This window comes from Ovis aries, chromosome 22, assembly GCF_016772045.2.
Source record: "Ovis aries strain OAR_USU_Benz2616 breed Rambouillet chromosome 22, ARS-UI_Ramb_v3.0, whole genome shotgun sequence".
NCBI classification, from domain to species: Eukaryota; Metazoa; Chordata; class Mammalia; order Artiodactyla; family Bovidae; genus Ovis; species Ovis aries.
In genome coordinates this window covers 44,685,249-44,712,300 of record NC_056075.1, presented here as the reverse complement: position 1 = coordinate 44,712,300, position 27,052 = coordinate 44,685,249, and the positions used below count along the sequence as shown (strand labels likewise).

The window sequence follows — 27,052 nt, the reverse complement described above, 5'->3', positions numbered from 1 at the left end:
CCGACCATACTAAAATCCAGAAAACATGGTCAACAAAGATACAAAATGAAATTGCCTGTTTTTTAACAGAAAAATATGTAATTTTATGTTAATTATATTGATAGGGTGATTAATAAAGGAATAAACTAAGTATGGAATTTATCAACTCTGCTCCTGAGAACTGAGACTCGATCTTACTCACTTGGCCAGTGCCCTTGGGGCCTGCCTTGAGCCCCTTGTCAGGCGGAAGTCTGCCAGGTGGTCTATTTACTACAAAAATTAACTCTGGCTATCAAAGACATCATGGCAAAAACTTTTCAATAGTGGAGAGAAGGGCTACCCCACATCGACCTCATCTACATTTTCAGGGTCTGATTCCTGAGGTTGGAAGCATTGAAAATTTCAGATTGTATTCGGAAGATATTGAAGACATTCTAGCATATCCTAGCCTTCCTGCTTAAAGATCTCAGCAGGGCTAGGGCTGGAACTTCATTATTCCTCCTTGTTTGATTTCAAGATCTGACTCTTAAAAGTCTGAGTTAAGGCCAGATGTCATGCCTCTGCAGATTTTAAGCTTTATATGACTGTATGTTCCACAATGCAAAGCTTATTAGAGTGGATTCCATGGGAGCTGATGGGGGCGGGGGACTTTGCCTGCCACCAGGGTGGAATGCAATGCTTCTTTGGCAATGTGGAAATATTCCTCCTTCAGGCCATGGGCCCTCTAGAGTATGAACCACTGATAACTGACTGTGGTACCATCAGCATCTAGTACAATGTGGTGGATAGCCTATAAAACACTTTCTTGGAACACATGTAAATTCATGATTTGAACACAGTTCATCTAGCACTCTCCACGCTCAGCAGACATTGCTGATTCCGTATGTTTTATAGCTTCATTTACATGCCCTTCTTCTTGTCTGGGTCTTGAACTCTTGCAAGACATTGATTTACGCATGACTTGTCTTGCTATACCTCCTTTTTCAAAATTCTTGGGCTTCCCTGGTGGCTCAGTGGTAAAGAATCTGCCTGTCAATGCAGGGGACACAGGTTCAATCTCTGATCCGGGGAGATCCCATATGCTGCGGAGCAACTAAGCGCATGCGCCACAATTACTGAGCCTATGCTCTGGAGCCCAGGAGTCACAACTACGGAAGCCCGCGAGCCCTGGAACCTGTGCTCTGTAGTGGGAAAGCACGGCAGTGAGAAGCCTGCACCCCGCATCTAGAGGGTAGCCCCCACTCGTGGCTCCTAGAGAAAAAACCCATGCAGCAACGAAGATCCAGCAGAGCCGATCTTCTTCAAACAAATAATAAATGAATAATTCTTTCAATTTTGTTTCTGACCGCAATAGCAATACATGCTCCTGATGGTAGCTCAGTCAGTAAAGAACTCAGCTGCCAACGCAGGAGACACGACTTCAACCCCTGGGTTGGGAAGAGCCCCTGGAGAAGTAAATGGCAACCCACTCCAGTATTCTGCCCTGGAAAGTTCCATGAACAGAGGAGCCTGGAGGGCTACAGTCCAGGGGTCGCAAGAGTCGGACACAACTTAATGACTAAAACGACCACTCTGGAAATTTGGAAAAGGCCAGTGAAGAAAATAGGAAATTCAATTAATCCTAAAATGTTGGTGTAACCTTCCACTTTCCATGAGTATGTATATATGATTCTACAAAAGAAGATCATCCTATAGAAGTGTTTACCTCTCCTTTTGACTGTACAATGCAGTGTAAATGTTTTTCTGCATCATTCTTCTATGTCTTTCATGACTGCATTGGGTTCAACTTTATGTTTCAATTTTTTTTTCTCTAGCAAATCCTGAAATGAGCATACTTAGGGACACATCTTTGTGCAAATGTGTGGGTGTTTTCTTGGGGTAAATTCTCAGAAGTAAAATTACTAGATCATAAGTATGGATATTTTTAAGGCTTTGGGGGAGCTATTGCAACCAAATTACTCTTTGCTGCCAATAGTAATTTCTTAATTCTTGGTCCTGATGCCAATACTGGCAGCGTCGTTGGACAGTGTCTAAAATGCTCCTGGCTGCCCAGCGGGGCATGTGTTGCCAAGAGCTGACCTTTGTAGATGAGACTTTCTGCTCCAGTGGTTCTTTGTTCCTTGCAGATGAAATGGTCTTTAAGGGTTCGATGCTTCCTATGACTTTCTTTTAAACTCGATGGTGAAGGCAACCTCCAAGTGGAGAGCACAGCGCTGTGCTGTCTGCCGCTCAAGCAGTCAGCTTTCGTTCTTGTGGATTTCCCGCCGAACCAGTCTCATTGATTTCGCCTCAAGGAGGGCCTGTAGCTAACGGCTCCCTTCCTGAGAGTGAGACCTCCTCTCTAGAGGACAACTCTGGGAGGGTTGTGACACTGAGAGCTATTTATTCCACCCGCTGGAATTATTCTACCTTAGACAACACCCTGCTCTCCAGAGATGACCGTGGGGATCTTCCTGGGAATTGAGCCGAGGGGTTTCAGCAAGGCAGTTTTTTAAAACTAGGGGCTGACTGTTCCTGGTGGCCTTTTTGGATGCCAGCAACAACTGGCCAGAGTAGGAGATGCTGGCTGGACCGACCCCAGGCTGTCCGTGCACAAGTTGCAGCTGCTCTGGCCAATGGGAAAAGAGAGCTAATTTGCTCCAAGGGCCCTAATTGGCTGATGGTGCAATTCCGTGCCTACTATTTTAAGGCTGTGTTTCTGGCCCCAGCTTGGCAGGCTTGCTTGAGACATCTGGCAACAATGATCAGAAAGCCTCTTTTTTTCAAGGAGGCTCACCATCAATTCATCTGTGGACTCACAAGGAGAGGCTCATTTAGTAGAGCCAACATGTTTCAAAGAAAAGTATATTTTCATTAACTCGCCTCAAAGCAGTAATTAGATGTTCAGAGAACGCAGTAAAAATTTATTTCTAAATATTTGGCAGTGAAAGGTTGAAGGCAACGTGTGAGTACGTGTGAGTGCATGTGTATGTGTGTGCACGTGTCCAACATGTTGCATGTGTTTTAAATAAACCCATCATCTTCCCTCTAAAAGGGAGCAGGAAATACAATTGTAGACTTTGAAATTGAATTTTTAGCAACAGGATGTGTTTCTAAATATTTCTAATATATCAAAAGGAAAATGTATGCTTAAAGGCTTTAAAATTGTTATCAAAGCAATTGTGAAGCAAATGAGGTGCCTTTTATTTCATTATTTTTTTTTTAAAGATGGTGGTGTTTGAACACTGGAAACCAAATATCAACCGAGGATCAAAAGCAGCGGTGATGTCTTTGCATGAGATGCAGCTGAACTTCGATGCTCCCACGATCCGTTTCACAGTTTATAATCACAGTTATCACAGAACCATTAAAAGCCTGTTAAGTTGAATTCCCACAATTCCTTGAGGGCAAGGGCAAAGAGAGAGCAAAATAACTTTGAATGTAAATGTAACCCAGCGTTCGAACGCAGAGAATCTCTTTTAATTATGCCAGCGGAGGAAGATGTCGTATGGATGCGTCTCCCCTAGCAGATGGCTGATGGAAGAATACAACATGATGTCTTAGGAGGCTTGGGATGTTATGAAAATGATTTCTCTGAGCAGAGACTGGAAACGTGTCCGCCCATTGCAGTCGTCTTTCTGGGAGGAGGAGGAAGAGATGACTTGTTAAAATGTGTTAACCGCAGGGTGGGTTCGCTGGACAAACACTATGCGGTGTCTGATCGAATCAGCCTGAAAAGAATCTAAGGTCCCATTCGGTGGGAGCAAAATCCCAACAAATATCCAAGCCATTGTCATGTGAGAAATTTGATTTCATGTTCTTCCACCCTTCAGTGCCTTCGCTGACATTTCCCCTAACAATGCTATTATGTGCTGTATAGCCAGACAGTGCAGTCAACAAGCTGTCCTGAGACATCAGATAAAACCGAGTTCTCATCTCACTGCAAAACAATTAGAGGGCTCCTGCAGCTGTGAGCTGCGTGCATAGCAATGACGGTCTGTCCCCAAATCTCTGAGCCCCCCCCGCCACAGGTACACACCTGCGCGTCAGGATGCTGGTTCTAGACAGTCCACGCTCGTGTGCCCCTGGCGAGCTGGACGTGGTCCTTGCCTCACCTTTGTGAAGGAATATTGGAATCACCCGAGGAAAAACAGCACTTTCTCTCCACCTTCTCCAGCACCGAGCCTGAAATAACTAATTCCAATCAATCTGCCCTCACCTAAAATGAGCTCTTCCTGCATGAATTACCCACATTCACTGCCCAGTTATCTCGTTCCCACAATGCAGAAAGCAAATGGCTGGGTCCAGAGGGAGTGGGTTATTGACTAAGTGTTTAATTAGGCGCACAGTCCTGATGTGGTCATTGTCCCACCGTCGCAACGGCTGGACCGTGGCAAGGCAGAACCGTGAATTTGGCTTACTCTCATTTTCCTGAGCCACCGTTGAATCAATGGGGCAGGAATCGAAATGAAACATAAAGACAACCACTCTGCACCCTGTTTATGTAACTGTGCAAAGAAACAGCGTGTGTCTCAGGGTCCTGGGTGGGGGGAACCTCCCACTTCCCTGCTTTCAATCAGAAGGAACACTGAGGTTGCAGTGGTACCACTAGAAAGGTTTTAAGCACCTGAGAAAACACCTCATGGATGAATAAGATATAATCCCTTTTTATTTCCTTGGCTTCTTTATCTTTATTTTCTTGGTGACATTTCACATTTCATTTGCAATGAAGGAATATTCCATAAAAAATTTTATTAAAAATATTTACAAACCCCAAGCTGTGTATACTTTTTTGCACAGATTTTTAAATTTTTTAATTTGGAGGATAATTGCTTTACAAGTGTTGTGTTAATTCCTGCTCTATAACAACGTGAATCAGCGTTAAGTATACATGTATCCCCTCTCTCTCAAGCCTCCCTCGGCCTCCCCACCCCATCTCACCCCTCTAGGTCATCACAGAGCACCAAGCTGAGCTTGGGTAGAAACCCTTTAACCTCCTACTTCAGTTTCCAAATCTTTAAAAGTCTGAAAGCGCAGTGATCCTTGTCCAAGGATTAGGCTGAAGTGCATATCTGTAGGTACAAGGTCAAAAGGGCCCACGGGTGCTCTGAATCCAGTCCTTTCACAGAGGGACTGAGAAAGTCTGAAACCTTGACAAGGGCCTCGTGATGTTCTAGGGTGGTGCTTCTGAAACTTTAGGTGAACACAGATCACCCAAAGTCTTATTAAAGATACAGATTCTGATTCGGTAGGTCTGGGCAGGGGCCCGAGACTCTGCATTTCTTTATTAAAAAATTTTTTTGGCCGTCCTGGGTCTTCATTGCTGCGTGGACTTTTCTCCAGCTGCAGCAAGCAGGGGGCTACTCTTGGCTGCGGTGTGTGGGCTTCTCGTTGCGGTGGTTCCTCTTGCTGCGGAGTGCGAGTTCTAGGGGCGCACGGGCTTCAGCTGTTACGGCACATGGGCTCTAGAGCTCCGGCTTAGTACTTGCAGTGCATGGTCTTAGTTGCTCTGTGGCATGTGGAAACTTCCGAGACCAGGGATGAAACCTGTGTCCTCTGCCTAGCAGATGGATTCTTATCCATTGCACCACCAGAGACACTGCATTTCTAGTTAACTTCAAGTGATGCTCAGGCTGCTCGTCCAAGGACCACACCTGGAGCAGTGAGGCCTTGGTGGTGTTGAGGAGGTTCCTTACCTCACAGCCAACTTTGAAGGAAGTAGAGGGGGAAAAGAGACCATGTGTAGAAAGCAATATTGCAAGACCTGATGCTGTGTAGGTTTCCTACTTGCCTTTTCAAGGGACTCCCTGTGAACAGAAATACTCTGGAACGTGAAGAAAGAGCAGAGAAAGAAAGACAAATTGGTGGTCATCCACACGATTAACTGAATTGATGACCCTTGGATTCATGTTGAGCTGGAGAAAGTGGTGCCTAACACCAGCACTATATGTAGGTCAGGAAGCAACAGTTAGAACTGGACATGGAACAAAAGACTGGCTCCAAATAGGAAAAGGAGTACGTCAAGGCTGTATATTGTCACCCTGCTTATTTAACTTATACGCAGAGTACATCATGAGAAACGCTGGACTGGAAGAAACACAAGCTGGAATCAAGATTGCTGGGAGAAAATCAATAACCTCAGATATGCAGATGACACCACCCTTATGGCAGAAAGTGAAGAGGAACTAAAAAGCCTCTTGATGAAAGTGAAAGAGGAGAGTGAAAAAGTTGGCTTAAAGCTCAACATTCAGAAAACTAAGATCATGGCATCCGGTCCCATCACTTCATGGGAAATAGATGGGGAAATAGTGTCAGACTTTATTTTGGGGGGGCTCCAAAATCACTGCAGATGTTGATTGCAGCCATGAAATTAAATGACGCTTACTCCTTGGAAGAAAAGTTATGACCAACCTAGATAGTATATTCAAAAGCAGAGCCATTACTTTGCCAACAAAGGTCCATCTAGTCAAGGCTATGGTTTTTCCAGTTGCCATGTATGGATGTGAGAGTTGGACTATGAAGAAAGCTGAGCACCGAAGAAGATGCTTTTGAACTGTGGTGTTGGGAAAGACTCTTGAGAGTCCCTTGGCCTGCAAGGAGATCCAACCAGTCCATCCTAAAGGAGATCAGTCCTGGGTGTTCTTTGGAAGGGATGATGCTAAAGCTGAAACTCCAGTACTTTGGCCACCTCATGTAAAGAACTGACTCATTGGAAAAGACCCTGATGCTGGGAGGGGTTGGGGGCAGGAGGAGAAGGGGACGACAGAGGATAAGATGGCTGGATGGCATCACCGACTCGATGGACATGAATCTGAGTGAACTCCGGAAGTTGGTGATGGACAGGGAGGCCTGGCGTGCTGCAATTCATGGGGTCGCCAAGAGTCGGACACGACTGAGCGACTCAACTGACTGAACACCAGCACTCAGCCCAGGTCTGTCATTTATGACTTTGTCTTCTTATTATCTTTGTAACAAGGCTCTTTTATTAGCTTGCAACTTGCTGCTAAGTTGATGAAATCTCCATTATGTTTTATGGTGCGCAATAAGAGGAGAGAGGAGATTCTTCCTTGGGGGACCCGTCTCCCCTCTTCTCTCCCAGTATTGGATAGAGGTGAACGTTCCATCACCTTCCAAGACACTGTTCATTTTCTCTTCAGTTGAAAAATATATATTTATCTGGCTGTTTGGCGTTAAGATGGTGGAGGCTGGCAGTTTCCATTCCAGCATTCTCTGTGTTGAACCGCACTTCTAGTTACTGCTGTCTTTTATTCTGTGTCTTCGGAGGACTGTCCCATTCATACTGCGAGAGGACAAAAGCAGCTGACTTTCCAGGGGTTGAAAAAAATAGCATCACATCTTCACGTAAACCTCAACAAACACAGAACACAGAGAAAATAGGAGTAACCAACCCAACCCGGGGAGAGATGGGAATCACACTAAGTATTTCTGCCTGTCTTTTTCAGAATTTGGAGACAGCATAAACTCGGCACACCTACTGAATCTTAATGGCGAGTCTTACTTCTAAGGTTGGAGAAGGCAATGGCACCCCACTCCAGTACTCTTGCCTGGAAAATCCCATGGATGGAGGGGCCTGGTGGGTCACTAGGAGTTGGACACGACTGAAGCGACTTAGTACTTCTAAGGTGCTTTTTCTAAAAAACCCAAAGCTCTCAACTGGTATGTTGCCGACACCTGTTCCTTGAGTTTCTGCCCACTGCTGACATTGGCCAGCTGATCAAGGTCACAGAGGGCAAAGTGCCTGTCCACCAGCTCTCAGAAGGCCTGGAGGCCCTGAGTGGCCTGCTTCCTGCTTTTTCCAACATCGTCTCCAACCTGCACAATCCTCTGGCCTCCTTTCTGGTCCCTGAGAGAGTCAAGCTCTGCCTGCTATCAGGACCTCTACCAGGCTCTCCACCTGGCACGTGCTTCTTTCTCCCTTTGGTTCGCTGAAGTCATTCTTCGCTTCATTTCTTCATTACCTGCCTGGTCACCCTTCAGATTCATGCAGGTCCCTCTTTCACATGGTCTTGAGCACCCTGGAACCTCTCCCAATTATAGCCAGTTATCTGTGTGTGATGTCTGTCTCCCCAGCAGAGAGTCAGGTTCATGAGGACGGTGACAATTTTTCCATGACCTTCACTGTGTCCAGTACAATTTGCTAGATTGCAGCAATTTTTTGAGTGACCAATTCTCCAAGTTATCAATCAAGCAAAAGCTTTCTCTAGACGTGATTTGAAAAGTTGATCGCAGTTCATGTTTCAGCAAGGTTATCAGAAATTGTCGTTACCTGGGCAATGTCTCACATCCTCACTGACTCATGCGTATCGGTAGAGTGAAGGGTTTTTATAAATGTTACTATTTCCACCTCTCAACTGAACAAACTTCCAAGGTGGTCAAGTTCTTCTTGTCTTTTAATCCGTCTTACTTGTCTTGATCCAGGAATTGTTGAGTGGAAGGGAGAGAGATGCAGTTAATTTTCCAGATGGTTTGCAAGATAGGGTAAAACAAGGGAAAAAAAGTGCTTCACATTACCAATGCCTGAGTACTTTCCAAGGTGGTGTGCAAATAGGCTGTGCATGCTTTGTAATCTCCATTAGTTCTGTGTGAATCGTGAACTAATAAAAAAATGCAATGGAGTCACCTCAATTCAGTCGCTGTTTGCAGAAAGAGTCCAGATAGCTTACCTTGCAGAGTGAAACGAAAATGTGTTTTATAACTCAGATGCTGGAGAATTTCTTGGAGCTCAGCATTTTATGAATGTGAAGATGGCTCAGATTTCCCTCCACATGCTAGTTGAATTGTCTGGGATGTGTAGATATGAATGAGGAGGCAAAATCTTCCCTTTGGTGGCGTGATGAGTTTCAGTGTGCCTGTGTGTGCAGGTCTGAGAGTTTCTGGGGGCAGCACATATGGGCACGTGGCAGAGGCATGTGTGAAAACATACTCGTGGTTCCACCTCTTTCTCTCCTGCAAAAGACGGCAAGTCCTTATTAAATCAAGGAATGGCACACTGCACTGAAGACACATGGAAGAGACAGACACAGCTGTCTTTCATAAGGTCTTTAACACTTTGGATATAAAGATCTAAAAGTCAAAGTATGTAAGCAGCTGCTGTGTTAAAAAATACATTGGATGGAACAATTAAGCATCAATGCGGCAGGTGGCTCACTGAAAATAATTTTTGGTTAATCAATAATTTGGGGTCCTGGTCATCTGATGTATTGGGAAATCCACGAGTTGTTGTTGTTCAGTGACTCAGTCGTGTCCGACTCTTTTGTGACCCTCAAGGACTGTAGGCTGCCAGACTCCTCTGTCCATGAGATTCTCCAGGCAAGAACACTAGAGTGGGTTGCCATTTTCTCCTCCAGGAGATTCTCCCAACCCAGGGATCAAATCCGCATCTCCTGAATTGGCAGGCTGATTCTTTACCTCTGAGCCACCAGGGAGGCCCCACTTCTGACTTACAATTGACCTAAAAGTAGTGGATACTAACATATATTCCTGACATTTTAAAAAACCGTCCGTGATTTACCGCTTATAAAAAAACTGGTTTCGGTGATCATCTTGGTGCTGTTGGAACGCAGAGCTGGCACATAGTGGGTGTTCAATCTGTGCTTGTTGAGCGAGTGAACACAGCCACGTGCTCGTCATTGCCTCCACAGCCGCCTTAACAGGTTGTTTTGCATCACTGCATTCTGAGCAGAGCTGTGCACGTGCAAAGACCCAAGGCAGGACAGGGCTCAACTCTCTGGTATTCTCAGCCCCAGGGATCTGAGAGCCCTGTGTGTTTACAGGACTTGCTTCCAGCATGGTGGGTCTCCAAGTTCAGCCCAGTAATTCAAACCTCTGAAAAGAATAACGTCAACAACGAACCACCCCACCCGAATCTGCCGTTCGGAAATCCTAGCTGAAGAAAAACCGTATTTCATTTTTCCTGGCTGGGTTTTCTTTATTCACTTTTGATTTTTCTTGGACACATTTTTGAGAATTTTAAACCATCATTCAAAGGAGGGAAATTGGAAAACACCTTAACCAGCGATCATATACCTTGCTTAATAGAGCAGAAGACTAAATTACAGAGGAGAAGAGAATATATTTAGAGATGAGACTTCAGATCTAGAGGATTTTCTGCTCTGCTGGTGGAGACAAAGGGAATGCCCGTAGAACACTTTGTTGGAAATGGCGCTGGCTTTAGATATTTTTGTCTCTGGCTCCCTCCTTCCTCATTGCTTTACTCTCAGTCTTGGGAAGTGGAGGAAGCCACGTTCGGCCCTCCTTGCTCCTCCCCATCTGTGCTGGGCTCCATGGCAGGGCGTCCACTGGGGAGGGGGGCAGAAGAGGAGCATACAACAGGGCTCATTGACCCCCCGGCCTGCCAGGCTCACCGTGGGGAGGGATCGTGGCTGACAGGCAGGTGTGTAGTCAGGCCCGCTTTCATGCAGATGGAAAAAGTGGCATGAAAAGCAATCCTAGTAAATTCACTGCCCACTAATTCAAACAGGGTCAGGGAAGAGTGGTGAAATGAATCCTGTTTGATGCTGGTGTTGAATTTGGCCGCGCCACATCTGGGTTCTCACGTGGACTTTTCTACAGACAAGCAGTGTGATGAGGCTGAGTCCCTTCGCCTCTCTGAGAGTCGCTTTCCCCCGTCTGTACGTGGAGCTGGTTACTAATACCTGCCTGGTCTTGGTCCGCGCTCCACCGCAGGCATCTCCCCCAGGAGCCACCAGGCCCTGGGCCCTCAGTGCTGGCCAGAGGAGTGGTCCCGTGTGCCTGACATGCAGCTCTTGTGAGGACACCCTGGCCGTGATTAGGAGAAGAGAGGGATGAGGACACAACTTCCTACCAAGAGAGCCGGGCAGAGTCTCCTGTAGATGCGTACTCAACCTTACGTGGAGTAGCTAAGAGAATGGTCAAGACAGAGCATTAAAAAAGGAGAATGGAAGGGAGTGGAAGAAATGGAGAAAGAAATGGAGAAAGAAGGAAGGAAGGGAGAATGGAAAAGAAAGAGAGAAAGGGAAGAAGGAAGGGAAGCGGAAGTCACCTCACTGAGAAGCAAGGCTGCTCTTGCATGTCCGGGCCCTGGAGGAAGGCTAGCCCTCAGGAGCTGCCGCCACAGCCTGGGGGAGACCAGTTGGCCCTGGGAAAGGCTCACGAGCCCTGGAGATGTTCTGTGACCTGGTGCCCCCTCCACTGGGTACGAGGCCCTGTTTCCTCATTTGTAGACACCAACGGTTCATGAAACACGGGAAAAGTGCTCAGCACAGCACCTGGCCCTGAATAACGACTCATGATTGCCTCTTCCTCAAGGTCTCAGTTGCATGCAGCATAGTGAACGCACAGTGAGCGAGCCCCAACTGGGCAGGGAAGCAGCCGTGAAAGGAGCCCGTGGGGAGACCTGGGTCCTGACCTGGCGTCATGCCGCGGCTGTAGACAAGGCAGAACCAGTTCACTTCTCTGAAAACCAAGAGGCTGGGGCAGATGGTGGCCGTGAAGACAGTCAACGCAGAAGTCGTCCGCGGGAGCATTTGGAGGGTGTGGCGTGGGCCACTGTCTCAGGACTGGCTGGTGCCGCCTGTTTGGCCTGTGTGCGGGGTTCCTCACCTGGGACCCGGGGGATCACACTCTGCGGAGCAGCAGGAGCCCTCGGGCGGCTGGAGGACATGCGCTCCTGCCCCATTGTGATGGGTGGGCTCTGATGCTATGACAACAAGGACCACTCCCAGACCTCCCTTCCGGGTAGAGCCTGCAAATTAGAGGCCAGGAACAAGGAAGAGTGGCTTCCCAGGCGCACAGCTCATGAGGCCATGGAGGGATAAGAGCCAGTCTCAGCCCCCTTCAGTTTCCTGCACAAAATGGTCAAAGGGAGACGCTTCAACCCACCCTTAGACAAGGACGGAAGATGGGTAAGAAGGGTGATGCCCTCTCTCGGCTTTCTCAGGCCACAGGGGTGTGGTCAGGCACGGAGCTGAGCTCAGATCCTACTGCCTCTACTTACCATAGTATGACGGCCGACAGATCCCTTCATCCCATGTCAGTTCTTTGACCTGTGAAATGGGAATCTCATATCTGATTCTCGGAGGATCAAATGAAATTAGTCTGTGCATAAACCACTCAGCAGACTGGTATCTTGTGAATGTCCATGAGGTAGTAATTGCTGTGTTTCTCTGCTTTTTCCATTTTTCAAAACGTCTATCCTCTGACATGGGCTTCCCAGGTGGCGCTAGTGGAACCCACCTGCTGATACAGGAGACATAAGAGACATAGGTTCGATCCCTGGGTCGGGAAGATCCCCTGCAGGAGGGCATGGCAACCCACTCCTGTATTCTTGCCAGGAAAATCCCATGGACAGAGGAGCCTGGAGAACTGCAGTCCACAGGGTCACACACAGAGCTGTTCCGACTTAAGTGACTTAGCAGGCATGCGTGCATCTTCTGATATACTATGTAATTTATTATATGTGTGACTTTTCTCTTCCTCTTAGAATATAAATCCCATGGACCCGGTATCTTTGTCTTTTTCCCCACTGGTTGTATCACAGAAAACAGTGTTACTAACCTCTTTTAGGGCAGTAATACACAGAAAAATTTTTTAAAGATTTGTTTAAAAGGAAAAAAATGGAAAATATCTTGGAAAATTGGAGCCTGAAGGCTTAAACTCAGTCTCTTTATCTGTTAAATGGAAGCGTAATATACCGAGGTTGGAGGCCATGGTGAGGATTAATGAGACAATGGATACAAAGGTGCTTAGTATAATGCATGGAAGCACCGTTGCTAACCATTATATACATAATATATATGCATATATGTGATATAAGTCCGTGTGTCCACCATGCAGAACCCATGGATACAAAGGGGAACTAACCAACTTGAGCATCTCTGGGTTTTGGTACCCACAAGGTGGGATGAGGAGAACCAATCCCCTGCAGCTCCCAAAGGATATATATTTATACTGATATGCTTTCCTGTTGTATACCCTACTCCATTCCACAAAGGTTTAAAGTAATGAATGGAAAATATTCAAAATAAAGTATAAGGTATATAAAAATAAAACCTCAGAACCAGTTTAAATGTACTTTAAGAGGCTGAGACTGGGAAAATATATAACATAGAAACATAGAAAATGGGAAATATATGAAATATGTAACATAGATAGGCAGGCCATATGGCTTAAACAATTTGGAGTCAAACAAATTTGACTCTGAGTTTCCTGGCAGCTAAAGTGAGTTGGGAAACAGAGTGAACTATATACACTGGCTGGTCAGGAAGAAACAAGTGTAAGCTTCTCAGACTAAAGAGCTTGGCCTCTTTTTATCACCTACAGTATCGGGATTATGTTTGACTGAATATTATTATAAAAAGCTGACTACAGAGCCTTCACCAGAAAAGGGTTTGTGTTCCTCGAGTAACAGTGATGCCGAAAACTCAGCTGCTCTGTGCACTGGTGCTGAATTGAATCTCAGAAACAGGATTTTGGGTGAAGTTACAAAAGGATATCTTTATAACTTTGCCAGGAAAAGGGGGGCACAGTGGACTCCTGCCTTGAAAACGTATGTTCCAGCTTGGAGAGGATAGTGAGAAATTTTATAGTAATGGAACAAACAGGGTGTGATCAGCTTGTGGACATTCTTCTGATGGGTCGGTGGTGAGCTAAGTGTGAGTCAGCATCACCAACCTTCAGGTCCAACTGGTCTGAGGTCGATGCCCGGGTGGGCTGCATACCATCCTTAACCACTGACTTCTCCCTCCTGAGGGGTTTCAGTATTTGCAAACGAGCTCAAAGCTGCTGTGGTGTGCATCCCTCAGTGGGGAACCAGGACCTTGCCCCAAGGCTACACAATCGCTTCTCCGGACTTGTTTCTCCCTCTCTCACATCCCTTCCCTTCCCTAATTAACAACTGCTTGAGTCTGCCCATTAGAACTCAGGGAAGTCTTGGAGGCTGAAGGAAACCTATTTCCTGTCATCAAAGAAATGGGGGGACACAGAATGGCTTTGGGCCTGGAGGCCCCCAGGGCCCTGCTTGGAATCAACAACCAGTGCAGAAGGAGGCAGTTCAGGGCTGGTGCAGATGGCCCTGGGATGTCTTTGGAGGCCCAGGTTCTTCTCAGCCTCTCCTGTCACCCTCAGTGTGGTGTCAGCTCAGGCAGATAAATGAGGAGGAAGTCCAATTGCAAAACGATGGAAGGCGCCTGTCAGTTGCATCCGCACCTTTTCCGGCAGAAAACAATCGCTTTCCCAGTAGCCCCACCCACAGACTTAGGCTTTCATTTCAAGGGTTCCGCGTCCGATTTAGCGGCAAGGGAGTTGGAGGAGGGTTTTTATTCTTTGACTAAGCCTCGATCTTAGTGAGATCTTAGTTCCCTGACCAGGGATTGAACCCACGTCCCCTGCAGTGGAAGCACTGAAAGTGTGAAGTCTTAACTGCTGGACCACCAGGGAAGTCCTCGGGAAGTGTTTCTTAAACCAGCCATGTTGCTACTCCAAAGTCGGTATTGTATAATAAGGGAGACATCAAGAAAGAGCATGGCGCCGCCTGCTGGGGATCCTAGGAATGTACCAGGAACCGGTTTAAGAAGGAAGACTTTATCTCCCCAAAGTTTAACCAGAGCCTACGGTGTGGGTCTCCTTTCTGCTGCCAGCACCTAAGAGAATAAAAAGGACAGAGGTGACATGAAGTTTCCCTAAGTAACTTGTAGACGAGTTGGGAAAATTAAAGAAATTGTTGGTTTTGCGTCAGCAGCAGCCCATTTGGGAGACAGTAATTGCCACATTGGAGGTGACAGTCATTTCACAGCTGACCTTGCTGGCGGTGATCTGGCTGTTGCCGCGTAGAAAAGGTACTCTGCACACACGTTCACCTTCCTGTTTAATATTTCAGTCATTGAGTGATTGAATGCAGCAAAAATTTCACCGCCAACCAGTTAAAAAGCTATATTTCACGGTTACAATATCTAACAGAAGGGTTTATTTCACAGCTATCATGTTATAGCCATTAAATATATATTTTAAAAGAGTGAAATTAAAATGCTAGAGCCATTTTTTTTTACAGTGATTTAGTCCATAGTGTTGCAGAATACAAATGAACTCAAGTCATTCAGCTGGTGAGAAGAACCCTTCTGGATGTAGAAAAACTCCCTACCCATGGCCTGGTTCTCCATAACTTGGAAAAGCAGATTGGAGGTAGAGGAAAGGGAAAGGCTCTGAGTTTGGAGGCCCTTTGTATTACTTATACTTACTTAAAAATTGCTTTAAAACCATTAAAAATGTATATATAATACAGAATAAATTAGAAATGGGTAAGTTGACTTTGAAAAATTTCTATGGTATATTGTTAAGTGATGAATTTAAGCAAACTCCAGGAGATAGTGAAGGAAGGGAAGCCTGGTGTGCTGCAATCCATGGGGTTGCAAAGAGTTGGACACGACTGAGCGACTGAACTACAAGAACGACAATGTTAAGCAAGAAAAGCAAGTTATGCTGTAGAGCACGGGGGTGGGGGGGGGGTTGCTCAGCTTGGTGCTCTGTGATGACCTAGAGGGGTGGGATGGGGAAGTGGGAGGGAGGCTCAAAAGGGAGGGGATATATGTGTGCTTATGGCACCCCACTCCAGTACTCTTGCCTGGAAAATCCCATGGGCGGAGGAGCCTGGTGGGCGGCAGTCCATGGGGTCGCTAAGAGTCGGACACGAGTGAGCGTCTTCACTTTCACTTTTCACTTTCCTGCATTGGAGAAGGAAATCCCAGGGACAGGGGAGCCTGGTGGGCTGCCGTCTATGGGGTCGCACAGAATCGGACATGACTGAAGTGACTTAGCAGCAGCAGCATAGCTGATTCACTTTCTTGTACAGCAGAAACTAACAGAATATTATAAGACAATTATACTCCAATAAAAATGGAAAAAAGGAAAGCGAGGTACAAAATAGTATGTTATACGGTCCAATTTTTGTATAACAGTGTAAGTCCCCTTTGTAGGTACAGGTGTTTGTGAAGGAATATATGGGAGCTATTGTTGTTATTATTATTTTTTTTTATCTGGGATGACAAGAAGAGAATGGAGAGGGTAACCAAAAGTTACTGGGTTTGTGTTTGTTTTTGTTTTTTTAACCACTGGCTGTCAGGGAATTCCCAAAAGTTAACTGTTAAATTTTTTAAGGTATTTGTAATTTTTTGAAATCACATTTATAGCACAATCCTGTGTGCGTGCTAAATTGCTTCAGTCGTGTCTGACTCTTTGCGGCCCCATGGACAGTAGCGCACCAGGCTCCTCGGGCCATGGGATTCTCCAGGCAAGAATACTGGAGTGGGTTGCCATGGCCTCCTCCAGGGGATCTTCCTGCATTGGCAGGTGGGTCCTTTACCACTAGCACCGCCTGGGAAGCCCGATACAATCTGCATGGGATTCCTTCCTTGTGTTTTTCTGTATTGTCTGAACTTTTAACACCATGAGCAAGTATTCTAACTCTAATCAAAAACAAAGACGATTATTTTTGTTGTGGAAAATGAGACAATGGAATAGAGGCACTCAATTAAGAAACGTTTAAACGATGGCAAGGAAGCCTTCCTTTTCCCTGGTGCCCTCCTCCAAAGTGACCCTGTCATTCATCCATAGCAGGGCCGGTCCACGTGATGTTGGTTGGTTCCTGCGGTCACTTCCTTGCCCTTGATCCCTGTTCCTGCTCTGCTCACCCCATGGGCAGCTACTCACACATGTTTAATGGCAACTCTGTTGTGCTCTTGTAAATTATGTAGTGTTGTTTTGTGTGCATGGATTATTTATTTCTGTAAATGGTGCTGGGTTACAGATCTCATTCTGTTTCTTCTTTTCCGCATTGCTATGTGTTGTATAAACCATTGCTTTTTCTCTGACAACAATGCCCCACTGAGTATACCATACAGACGACATAATCTCTCCACCTTTTGACATAAATAGTAGCATACTAAATGCGCTCTTGTGTGGAGATTAAACAAAAGCCATAGTTATATGTACAGTTATATCATGACTTGAGAAGGAATGGGAGAAAACAACAGTGTTAGCCAATGTCGTTGTAATCCCGAAGACAAGGAAGGACTGGCCTTTGGTGCGACAGTGGGCTTGGGGATAAGGGAGGGGACAGCTGTGAGCAAGAATAGAACCTGTCGACAGCTAGTGAACACTCTCTGGGTGCAGCATTTTTCTCTTTTAATCACATCTGCTCAGTCAGGTGGAGCTTCCCCAGAAGCTCAATGGTGAGCAATCCACCTGCAATGCAGGAGCCACAGGAGACGTAGGTTCAGCCCCTGGGTCCGGAGGATCTCGTGGAGGAGGGCGTGACAACCCACTCCAGTATTCTTGCCTGGAGGATCCCATGGACGGGGAGCCTGGTGGGCTACAGTCCATGGGGTCGGGAAGAGTTGGACACGACTGAAGCAACTTAGCACGCATGCACTGTATGGAGTAGGTTATTATTATTCCCATTTTACAGATAAAGAAACTGGAAAAATAAGTCTCTTGCGGAAGGCTGACCTTCTAGGAGAGAGAGCTGGGATTGGACCCAGGGACATTGAGTCTATTGTCTGTGACCCACCACCACATTATGTTACCTCCCTTTGCAAGAATTTTCGCTAAGAGTTGGGGGTCTTGCCTTCTGTTTGTATCTTATTTGTATTCAGTTTGTATCTTAGTTTCTCTCCTAGAGATCGACACTTCAAAGGCCACTTTGTAGGAGTGGCCTTTAAGAGGTGATGTTTATGTAAAATTGGGGTGAGCTACAGTGGCTATCAAGCAGAACCCACATCCCTCTTTGGGAATGGACTCCTGGCCTAGCTGCTGAGAGTGTGGCTTGGTGGGCAGAGGGGTCCAACCCTAGATACTCCTTGGCTGAAAAGAGCTGCTTCCTCAAGGTCAGTTGCTTCCTGGGTCCTCCACCTTCCTCTCCTACCCAGTGACTGATGGGCAAGAGCACACAAGGGGCCAGTCCTCTCACTCCATCAGGCCGACTCAGAGAAGCCACTGCGTGTCTGGAGCTCCCTATGGGGTTAGTCTAGACCTTCTTTGGGACCACCTCCCTCGACCCAGTCCTGTTTCCTTCCCGCCTGTTCACAGGGAGATCCCAAAGCCCACTCCCAGCTCACCCCTGGCATCCAAATAATCTTCCCACCCTCTGCCATTTTGCATTTTCTGTAGAGACTCAACGCGACCCTTCTCACCTTCCTGGGTCTTAAGATGCACCCCCTACCTGCAGGAGGTTGGCTCACCCCTGGGAACACAGGCTGAATGCTTGGCCCCGAGTATGGGGCACTCCCTGACCACCAGGAAGGTCTCAGATAACACATTCTGTCTCCTTGGAGCTCATTGGCTCCCTCTCGTGGGACCGCACCCGCCTCACCAGGCCGTGGAACTGTTTCCAGGCTCCAAGCAGCAGGGTGGCCCCTGTAACTTGAAACGGCCGGCAGTGGTGGCCTTGGGCCATGACAATATTTTTTGTCTTGGAAAGGATACTTGAAAATTATGAAAATTATGCCATTTCCATCGCATGCCAGAAGCACCCAAATTGCATTTTAATCCTTTTACAGAGGAAGCCCTGATACTTGGCTTTGAGATTCAGATGTGTCTGGTTTTAATCAAGGCGTGTGTGCTGTTTTTCCAGTTCCCTCACATTGGACTAACACAAAAGATGCCAGAATCCATCACAAGTACGATGCTGAAAGAGTCCCACAGTCCACGTTTATCTCGGCAAGTGGAGGAGAAGCTTCCGCCAATCTACAAATTGCGGGAGAAGGTGGGTCCAGGGCGCTTGCCACGCGCCCCCGTGGCTCTCCAAGGGGGTGGTACTGCTTGGAGGGAACTGCTCACTAGATCTCCCTGGATCCCGACATTCTGGCAGCATCCTCACTTCATAACTGGTCACCACGGCTCCTCAAATACTCTCTAGAAGGAACTACCTCCTGGTCCAGACGATGAAGTTACTCTTCTGTGAACACGCATGTGGAACACGCATGTTCCACCTCCCTGGCCAGTTCATGAGCTGCTTAAGGGGCTGCGAATGGCCGGTGGTAGAAGCAGGGTTGACTTCACACTTAGCAGCCCTGGACCAGAGAGCTCTGGTCTACTAGGATCCTTATTGGCCAGATGAAGAAGATGGCTTCAGAATTCCTTTCCAGCCTTCAATTCCATGCCTACTGACTTTCCTTTCCTTGCCTCTCAATAAGGTATTTTAAAGAAAACTTGTTATAATTTTAAGAAAGCTGGCAATGAAGTGGAGTTTCAAAGCCTTGAGCTGATGTGCACACCTAACCCCTCCAGTGTTTACTGTTTGCTCCATCACTGTGGATGCATTTAGTTCTCACTTAGCAGTCAACCTGCCTCCTCCGTCTTCCTTCCAGGCCACTGTAGGCAGGTTCTGGAAGCCTGCTGTGGTTCCGATGTGTGCCTTTTTATCTCTCCTCTCGCTCTTTTCCAGCAAGCAGTAAATAACAACTTCCCCTTCTCTGCTCATGACAATCGTCACAGCTTTCAAGACTCTGGGTTCTACCTTGACTCTGTGAGTATTTCTCCCCACATTGCTAAAAAGATGAACAGCAACATCAGGGCTCTTGATTTTCTGAGACCTGGTGAAGATTGAGGACTGGCCTCAAAATTGGAGTAAAATTAAAGCCTCCTAACAGGTTACCAGGGGGGGGAAAAAGCGTAAATTCTCGAATTCCCACTTGGCTTTCAAAATCCACACCAGCCTCCCTTCTGCCTAGGTTTTTTTGTGTGTGAATTCCATGCTTATCGAAGTGCTTTCCCATAAACCGTCTAATTTGTGAGCTTTTTTTTTGTGAAGATCTGTCATGAGAAGGAAGGATTGCCTATGTGTGTCTCTGGACTGCAGAGCCAGGACCCACAAGGAGGCGTCAAAGGAATGGATGGGGAGTTTTCATGATATGAAGGAGTCTCTACTAACTGCAGTTAGCTTCTTCCTGGAGATGGTGTTTCCCCATCACTGAAAAAAACAAAGTCTGATAGCGCTGGCTAGTGGTGGTTAACACAGACATGGAAATAGATATGTGAGCTGCATATGTAATTTGTAAATTTCCTAATGGCCACATTAGTAAGATTTGAGGAGGAAGCCTGTGGGTAGAGACCCACATGCTGCTTCCTTCACTGGGAATCCTCTGGGATGGGAGAGAATCCTCGGATCTCTCAGAGTAAGAGCCCTCCCACGGAGTGCTGGGGATGCAGCCTGGGGTGGATACAGCCGCCTGGGTGTAGAGAACCTACTCAGACTTCCTGGCTGTCCAGGCTGGGGTCTCTCTGGTTCAGTCCTCCGTGTCCTAGAAGCCCAGCCCCTTGCGTGGGAGTGGAATGCTGTGAAGATCATGAGGTTATGTCAGTTCACAGCCTCCCAAAAGTTGATAAAGGATGCCTCCTATAAGAGTGATCATTTAAACACAAGATGTCGTGGAGGTGGTTTTATTAAAGACCTCCAAACTGTGTGGCCTTGAATATCCTCCTCCTAATCTGCTTGTGATCCTTCTCCAGGGCTTGGGACGTAAGAAGATCTCCCCAGAAAAAAGGCAACACGTTTCAAGAAATTTCAATCTTTGGGCATGTGACTATGTTCCATCTTGTCTCGATGGCTTTTCAAATAACCAAATATCATACGTTTATAAGGAAGCTGTGGTGGTCCCAATTTTCAGACGCTTTCCAAGACATCATCATGAGATATGGAACACTTTTAAATTTATGCCCCAGCAAAGCTATACAGAGTTTCGGAAAAAGAATCCAAAAGTAAGGTTCCTGATTAACAAAAAGACCAGTTCTCCACTAACCCTTCCAAAAGATCCTTGATGTTTTGCAATATTGGTATTTCGTTGGACATTCTACAAGTATGTGTTTTCTGATGCAGCACTGATGTTCGATATCAGATTTGTTTAGAATTATTTAGAGAATGTAGACTGCATGTGCCTTAATGCTGAGATGATGTTTTCTTGCAGTGATAACATAGAGATTAAAGTCCTTATATAGAGAAACCAGCATGGCAACAGATAACCTTACCACTCCCCCAAATATTCTAATGGTTTTAATACTGAAAATATTGTAATGGTTTGAAAATATTCTAACGGTTTTAATAAGGTTGAAAAATATTCAGGCCCTTATAAAATAAAGATATTTGATGATATACACATTTTAAATGAATATGTTTGAAAGGAAAATTCTATTCTAATGGTTTTAATATTGAACATATTGAAAATATTGTAATGGTTTGAAAATATTCTAATGGTTTTAATAAGGTTGAAAAATATTCAGGCCCTTATAAAATAAAGATATTTGATGATATACACATTTTAAATGAATATGTTTGAAAGGAAAATGTGCTTAAATTTAAAAATTGCCACATTAACTTCAGGGAGAGTTTTACAACTACATGATTAATATAGGCTTACGTTTTCATCTTGAAATTTCAAGCAAAATAGAGGAAGCTGGAGTCCCCTCTGATTTTACTGCATCTCTAATCCTTGTCCCCAGAAAAAAGCTCACCGTTTGTTTCTGTTCTGTACATTTACAGTCATATGTATGTGCAGAGCTATGTACAGATTTTGAACATAAACTGTTACATAGAACATGCGTTCTTGCAGTACATAAGTGATCTTGAAGTTCATGCAACGTCAATAGGAATAGGTTGGTTTGCTTTTTAAACTACTGCACTATATCCCCTAAGTTGGATGTTTAAAAAAAAAAAACTGTCTTCCTAATGAGCACTTGAATTGTTTCTAGTTTGGAACTGGAAAGGCTTGGTGCTACATGACATGCTTGATCGGGCGCCATGGGTGGGTGTTTACATGTACTCTGGAGTCAGCTCCGAAAGTTGCCTTGTTACTGCTGGATTGGACCCTATGCATGGTTCTTGTTTATTTGTGTAACATTTTGCACTGTGCAGCATGTGGGATCTTAGTTCCCTGACCAGGAATTGAACTTGCAACCCCTCCACTGGAAGGATGGAGTCTTAACCTCTGGACCACCAGGGAATTACTCGCACAAGGTTTTAATGTGCCAAATCACCTTTAAAAAAAGACTGGACCAATTAAACTTCCACCAACAGTATCTGTGAGTTTTTGTTTCTCTCCCCCTCCAAAATTATCTTTTAGATATTGAAGGATATCTAAGGACAAAAAATATCTTGTTATCTTATTTTGCATTTTTCTATTAGTGAAGCGGACCATCTTTCCCCACTCAGGGGCCATTTCTATCGCCCTTTGAATGGAACACTGTCGCCCTCATTCTGTATCAAAATTAACTTGTTTCTATTTACATATGTTTTCTAGGTGAATTTTAGAATAAGCTTTCAAGTAAATCCACTGGCGATTTGATAGGAATTTCCCTGAATTGAGATATTAATTTATAAAAGAATTGACATCTTTATACCATGGTATATCTCCCCATTTGTTCAAATATTATTTTATATTCTTTAATAAAGTTGTATAATTTTTTCACAAAAGTACGAGATGTTTCTTTTCTATGTTTATTCCTGTGTACTTTGAAATGTGGCTATTTTGAATGTATGTGTGCGTGTGCGTGTGTGTGTTTAAGTTACACTTTTTGGTTAGTTTTATCTGATGCATGCATAAAAAAGGCTATTGATTTCTATATGTGAATCTTGTATTTAACTACCTGGATAAACTTCTTAGAATAAATTAAAAAAATATTCTAATAAAATAAAAATAAAATTTTATTTTCAGTTGATTCTTTTGGATTTTCTATGTGGATAACTATATCATTTGTGAATATGATAATTTATATAATTTCTAGAATTTATAGGCCCCCCCATCTTTTTGCATCAGGTACAATTTGAATATTAGCACAGATAGTGTATACGCTTTCTTATGTCTGAATTTATTGGGGCTGATTCTAATGGGTCACTCTGACATCTGACTATTGTGAGTTTGAGATAGGCAACTTTTACCTAGGTAAGAATATTCCTTTGTATTCTTACTTTCCTGGGTTTTTCCCCCTAAGATATATATCTTTAAGAATATGTACATGGGGAGAGTTTCAAATTAAATAAAAATAAATGGTAAAAAGTATTTTCTTTCACATTCCTGACTCCCAGTCTCCATTTTCTCTCCCAGCGCCAGCTCTGTGGCCTTTTTAAAAAGTTATTACTGTTTAAAAATTGAAGTATAGTTTATTACAGTGTCCTGTTAGTTTCTGGTATATAACAAAGTGATTCAGGTATATATATATAATATGTATGTATATTCTTTTTCATATTCTTTCCATTATAGTTTATTATTATATGAGATATTGAATATAGTTCCCTGTGCTGTACAGTAGGACCTTGTTCTTTGTCTTTTTATATATAGTAATTTGCAGCCTCTAATCCCTAAACTTCTAATGTGTCCCTTCCGCACTTTCTCATTCGATAATGGTAATTTTTCTCTGTGTCTGTGAGTATGTCTCTTTTTGTAAATAAGGTCATTTGTCACATTTTTTTAGATTCCACTTATTAGTGATATTGTATAATATTTGTCTTTGACGCACTCCACTTAGTATGCTAATCTCTACGTCCATCCATGTTGCTTCAGATGGCATTATTTTATTCTTTTTTATGGCTGAGTAGTACTACATCGTCTTTATTCATCTGCCTGTTGACTTTCTTTTAACATGCAGCCTTCTCTTGGTAAGCTATGGCATGGATTTTCCCTCTCTGTCTCTCAAACACACCTACCCTTAACAAACACCAATGGTCCCACCTGCCACTGCTGCTTTCTGCCACACCGCCACCAACCACTCTTATGAATACAGCATTCTCTCTCGGTACTTACAAATCTACTTCTCTTTTGCAAACATGGCTGGTTGGTATTTCATTACACGGGTATGTCATAGTCCCTTAATCTTTTGATAATCATTTAGGTAGTTTACAGTCTTTTCCTACTATAAACAATTAGAAATAAACTCATTAATAGATAAACATTTGCATTCAGCTGTGATATTTCTATATGTTAAACTCATTGAAATACGCTTGTTCAATTAAAGAGTATGTGGATTTTAAATTTTAGTTCAAACTTCTCAAAGAGGCCGTGCTTCAACTTACCACTTCACTAGCAGATTATGAGATAGACAGACAGAACCCATGTTGCAAGTGTTTTCTATAGCTGGTTGTTTTTTGTTCCTCTTTGTTGATATAGAAACTTAGACACATTTATTTTTATGTTAATAGACTTCATTTCTCAGAACAGGTTTACAAAGATCAAATGAAAGCATATACCCTCTCTCCCCCATATTCCCACTCCTGAGACTTTCCTCTGTTATTAACATCTTGCGCTAGTGTGGTGTATACCATATTTTAGACCTGCATGTATATTAATGTAGTAAAATGTAAGAATCTCTTGTTTAATGGCTTCTGGAACCATTGGCTTTTGTTAAGGGTGTGTGTTGAGACAGAGAGAGCAAAACAACGCCTTGCTCAGGACTCCTTTTGTTTGAGATTATTGAATGATTTAAACAGTTTTGTTGCAGTTCTTACTGTGTATGAGGTGACATTATAGCAAATGAAACTTTGGTATTTATTGAGATGATCATGTAAATTTTCTGTATTAATCTGTTAATAATGTAGATTCATGGATTTTCTAACATGGAGCCATTTTAGCATTCCGAGGACAAACTCAAGCTGGTTATGATGTATTATTCTTTTGCTAAATCCAGGATTTGATATGCAAATATTTTATTTAGGATCTTAAAACCTATTTTTATTGTGCTCTGACACTGCTTATATAAATTGCAAATGTCTATAGAATTTGCCATGCAATCTCTTGGACCTGTTGTAGTTTACAGGTGTGTATCTTTGAATGTCTTTTCAAAATATTTTATGGAGATCGGTCTGTATGGTGCTTCTATTTCTTTTTTTTCCTAGTTTTGGACAGTTTTATTTTTGAGGAAGTCATCTGTTTCACATGGATTTTAAAATTTGTGGTGCTTTAGTATATTCTCTTTCATGCTTTAAAGTTATGTCCCGTCTTTGACATGCTGAATGTTGCTCACATATCTTTGCTGTTTCACCAAATCTACGTGTTTGTTGTTGTTGATTGCTTTTGATCTTGATAATTTGTGCTTTCATGTTTACTAATTTTGTTCTTGAGCTTATTTTGATTTTTTTCCTAGCTTCTCAAAGTGAAAGCATAGCTCAGTTCTTTGCAGCCTTTCTTGTTTTTTGTAAATGCAGGTAAGGTTGTTTCTTTCAAATACCACTGTGTAGCTACATCACGGTTTTCACATTATTAGCTCCTGGAAGTTACCGCTTTCCTTGCTGCATTGTCTCCCCAACTCCAAAACCGGGGAAGGAGTTCAAATCCTTTTCACGTTTGTAACCTCTCTCACCAGGAAGAGTCCTGTGCCCTTTCAAGGGACCACATGACTAGATCTAACCCACCCAGGATAATCTCTGTATCTTTTTTGTTTGCTTGCTTATTATTAATAAACATTGCTTTCTCACAATTTTGGAGGTTGGGAAGCCCAAGATCATGGTGGGGCAGGTTCTGTGTTTGATGAAGGCTTGTGCTCTCTGTAATTTATTGTGGCAAAAATGCAAATTTCGCGACTCAAGATCAATGAACTTGGGGCCTCAAATACATGTGGAAAATCCCCTTTTCTCTATAACTTAAGTATGGGAATGACATTGCTTTATATTCACAGGTTCTGCCCATACTCAAGACCATGAGATTACATAAAAATGAGGGTCAATAGGGTCCCCTTAGAATGCTACCTGCCACAAATATCATAACCAGGTGATTTATGCTGGTACGAGCCACAGACCTTATTCAGATTTTACCAGCTTTACCTGTGTGAGTGTGTGTGCGTGTGTGCGCATGAGTGTGCACGTGTGTGTGTGAGTGAGTGTGTGTGCGTGTGTGTGTGTGTATTTTATGTGTATAGCCTCTTCTGCTGGCTACAAAACTATATATAGCTTATACTTACCTTGTTAATTGGCTAATCAAGTCTAACATTTACATGATATGCATACTTGTAAATTCAGTGGGCTATTTCAATTTGAGAATCCTTGGGTTTTTATTTTAAATTTTATAATTTTAAGATTTTTTTTTGCTAACATCTTTTTTTTAAGGTGTTTTTTCCTTCTGAAGAAGGAAATGGCAACCTCTTGATGAAAGTGAAAGAGGAGAGCGAAAAAGTTGGTTTAAAGCTCAACATTCAGAAAACGAAGATCATGGCATCCGGTCCCATCACTTCATGGGAAATAGATGGGGAAACAGTGGAAACAGTGTCAGACTTTATTTTGGGGGGGCTCCAAAATCGCTGCAGATGGTGACTGCAGCCATGAAATTAAAAGATGCTTACTCCTTGGAAGAAAAGTGTTGACCAACCTAGATAGCATATTCAAAAGCAGAGACATTACTTTGCCGACTAAGGTCCGTCTAGTTAAGGCTATGGTTTTTCTTGTGGTCATGTATGGATGTGAGAGTTGGACTGTGAAGAAGGCTGAGCACCGAAGAATTGATACTTTTGAACTGTGGTGTTGGAGAAGACTCTTGAGAGTCCCTTGGCCCGCAAGGAGATCCAACCAGTCCACTCTGAAGGAGATCAACCCTGGGATTTCTTTGGAAGGAATGATGCTAAAGCTGAAACTCCAGTACTTTGGCCACCTCATGCGAACAGTTGACTCGTTGGAAAAGCCTGTGATGCTGGAAGGGATTGGGGGCAGGAGGAGAAGGGGACGACTGAGGATGAGATGGCTGGATGGCATCACGAACTCGATGGACGTGAGTCTGAGTGAACTCCGGGAGATGGTGATGAACAAGGAGGCCTGGTGTACTGCGATTCATGGGGTCGCAAAGAGTTGGACATGACTGAGCGTCTGAACTGAGCTGAACTCCAGTATTCTTGCCTGGAGAATCTCATGGATGGAGGAACTTGGTGGCTACAGTCCACAGGTCGCAAAGAGTCGGACATGACTGAGTGACGTGACTTCACTTTTTTTGCTATAGAAAATTTTCTTCAATTATTTTCCCTCTTCCATTTCCCCCCTTTTCTTCTAGAATGCTTCTTAGATGGATATCGAAACTTCTGGACCTATCTCCTTTGACTCTCCAGTATTCCTTTATGTTTTCTTTTGTCTTCT

At 44.1% G+C, this 27,052-nt stretch overlaps 1 protein-coding gene across 1 annotated transcript; it reads left to right on the top strand.

Moving 5' to 3' along the window:
• The first annotated feature begins 11,813 nt into the window (after positions 1–11,813).
• On the top strand, positions 11,814–22,418 carry TEX36 (testis expressed 36). Its single transcript, XM_027960339.3, has 4 exons — positions 11,814–11,864; positions 18,584–18,715; positions 19,397–19,477; positions 20,461–22,418. The coding sequence occupies exons 1-4, from the start codon at positions 11,814–11,816 to the stop codon at positions 20,767–20,769; spliced, it is 573 nt and encodes a 190-aa protein (XP_027816140.2). The 3' UTR covers positions 20,770–22,418.
• Positions 22,419–27,052: the final 4,634 nt, after the last annotated feature.

Excerpts from the sequence above, each read along its gene's own strand:
- TEX36 (XM_027960339.3), top strand. The coding sequence starts at position 11,814 with ATGGTCAAAGGGAGACGCTTCAACCCACCCTTAGACAAGGACGGAAGA. Across the intron at positions 18,716-19,396 it reads TCTACAAATTGCGGGAGAAG|CAAGCAGTAAATAACAACTT; the intron begins GTGGGTCCAGGG and ends GCTCTTTTCCAG. Across the intron at positions 19,478-20,460 it reads CTGGGTTCTACCTTGACTCT|GGCTTGGGACGTAAGAAGAT; the intron begins GTGAGTATTTCT and ends ATCCTTCTCCAG.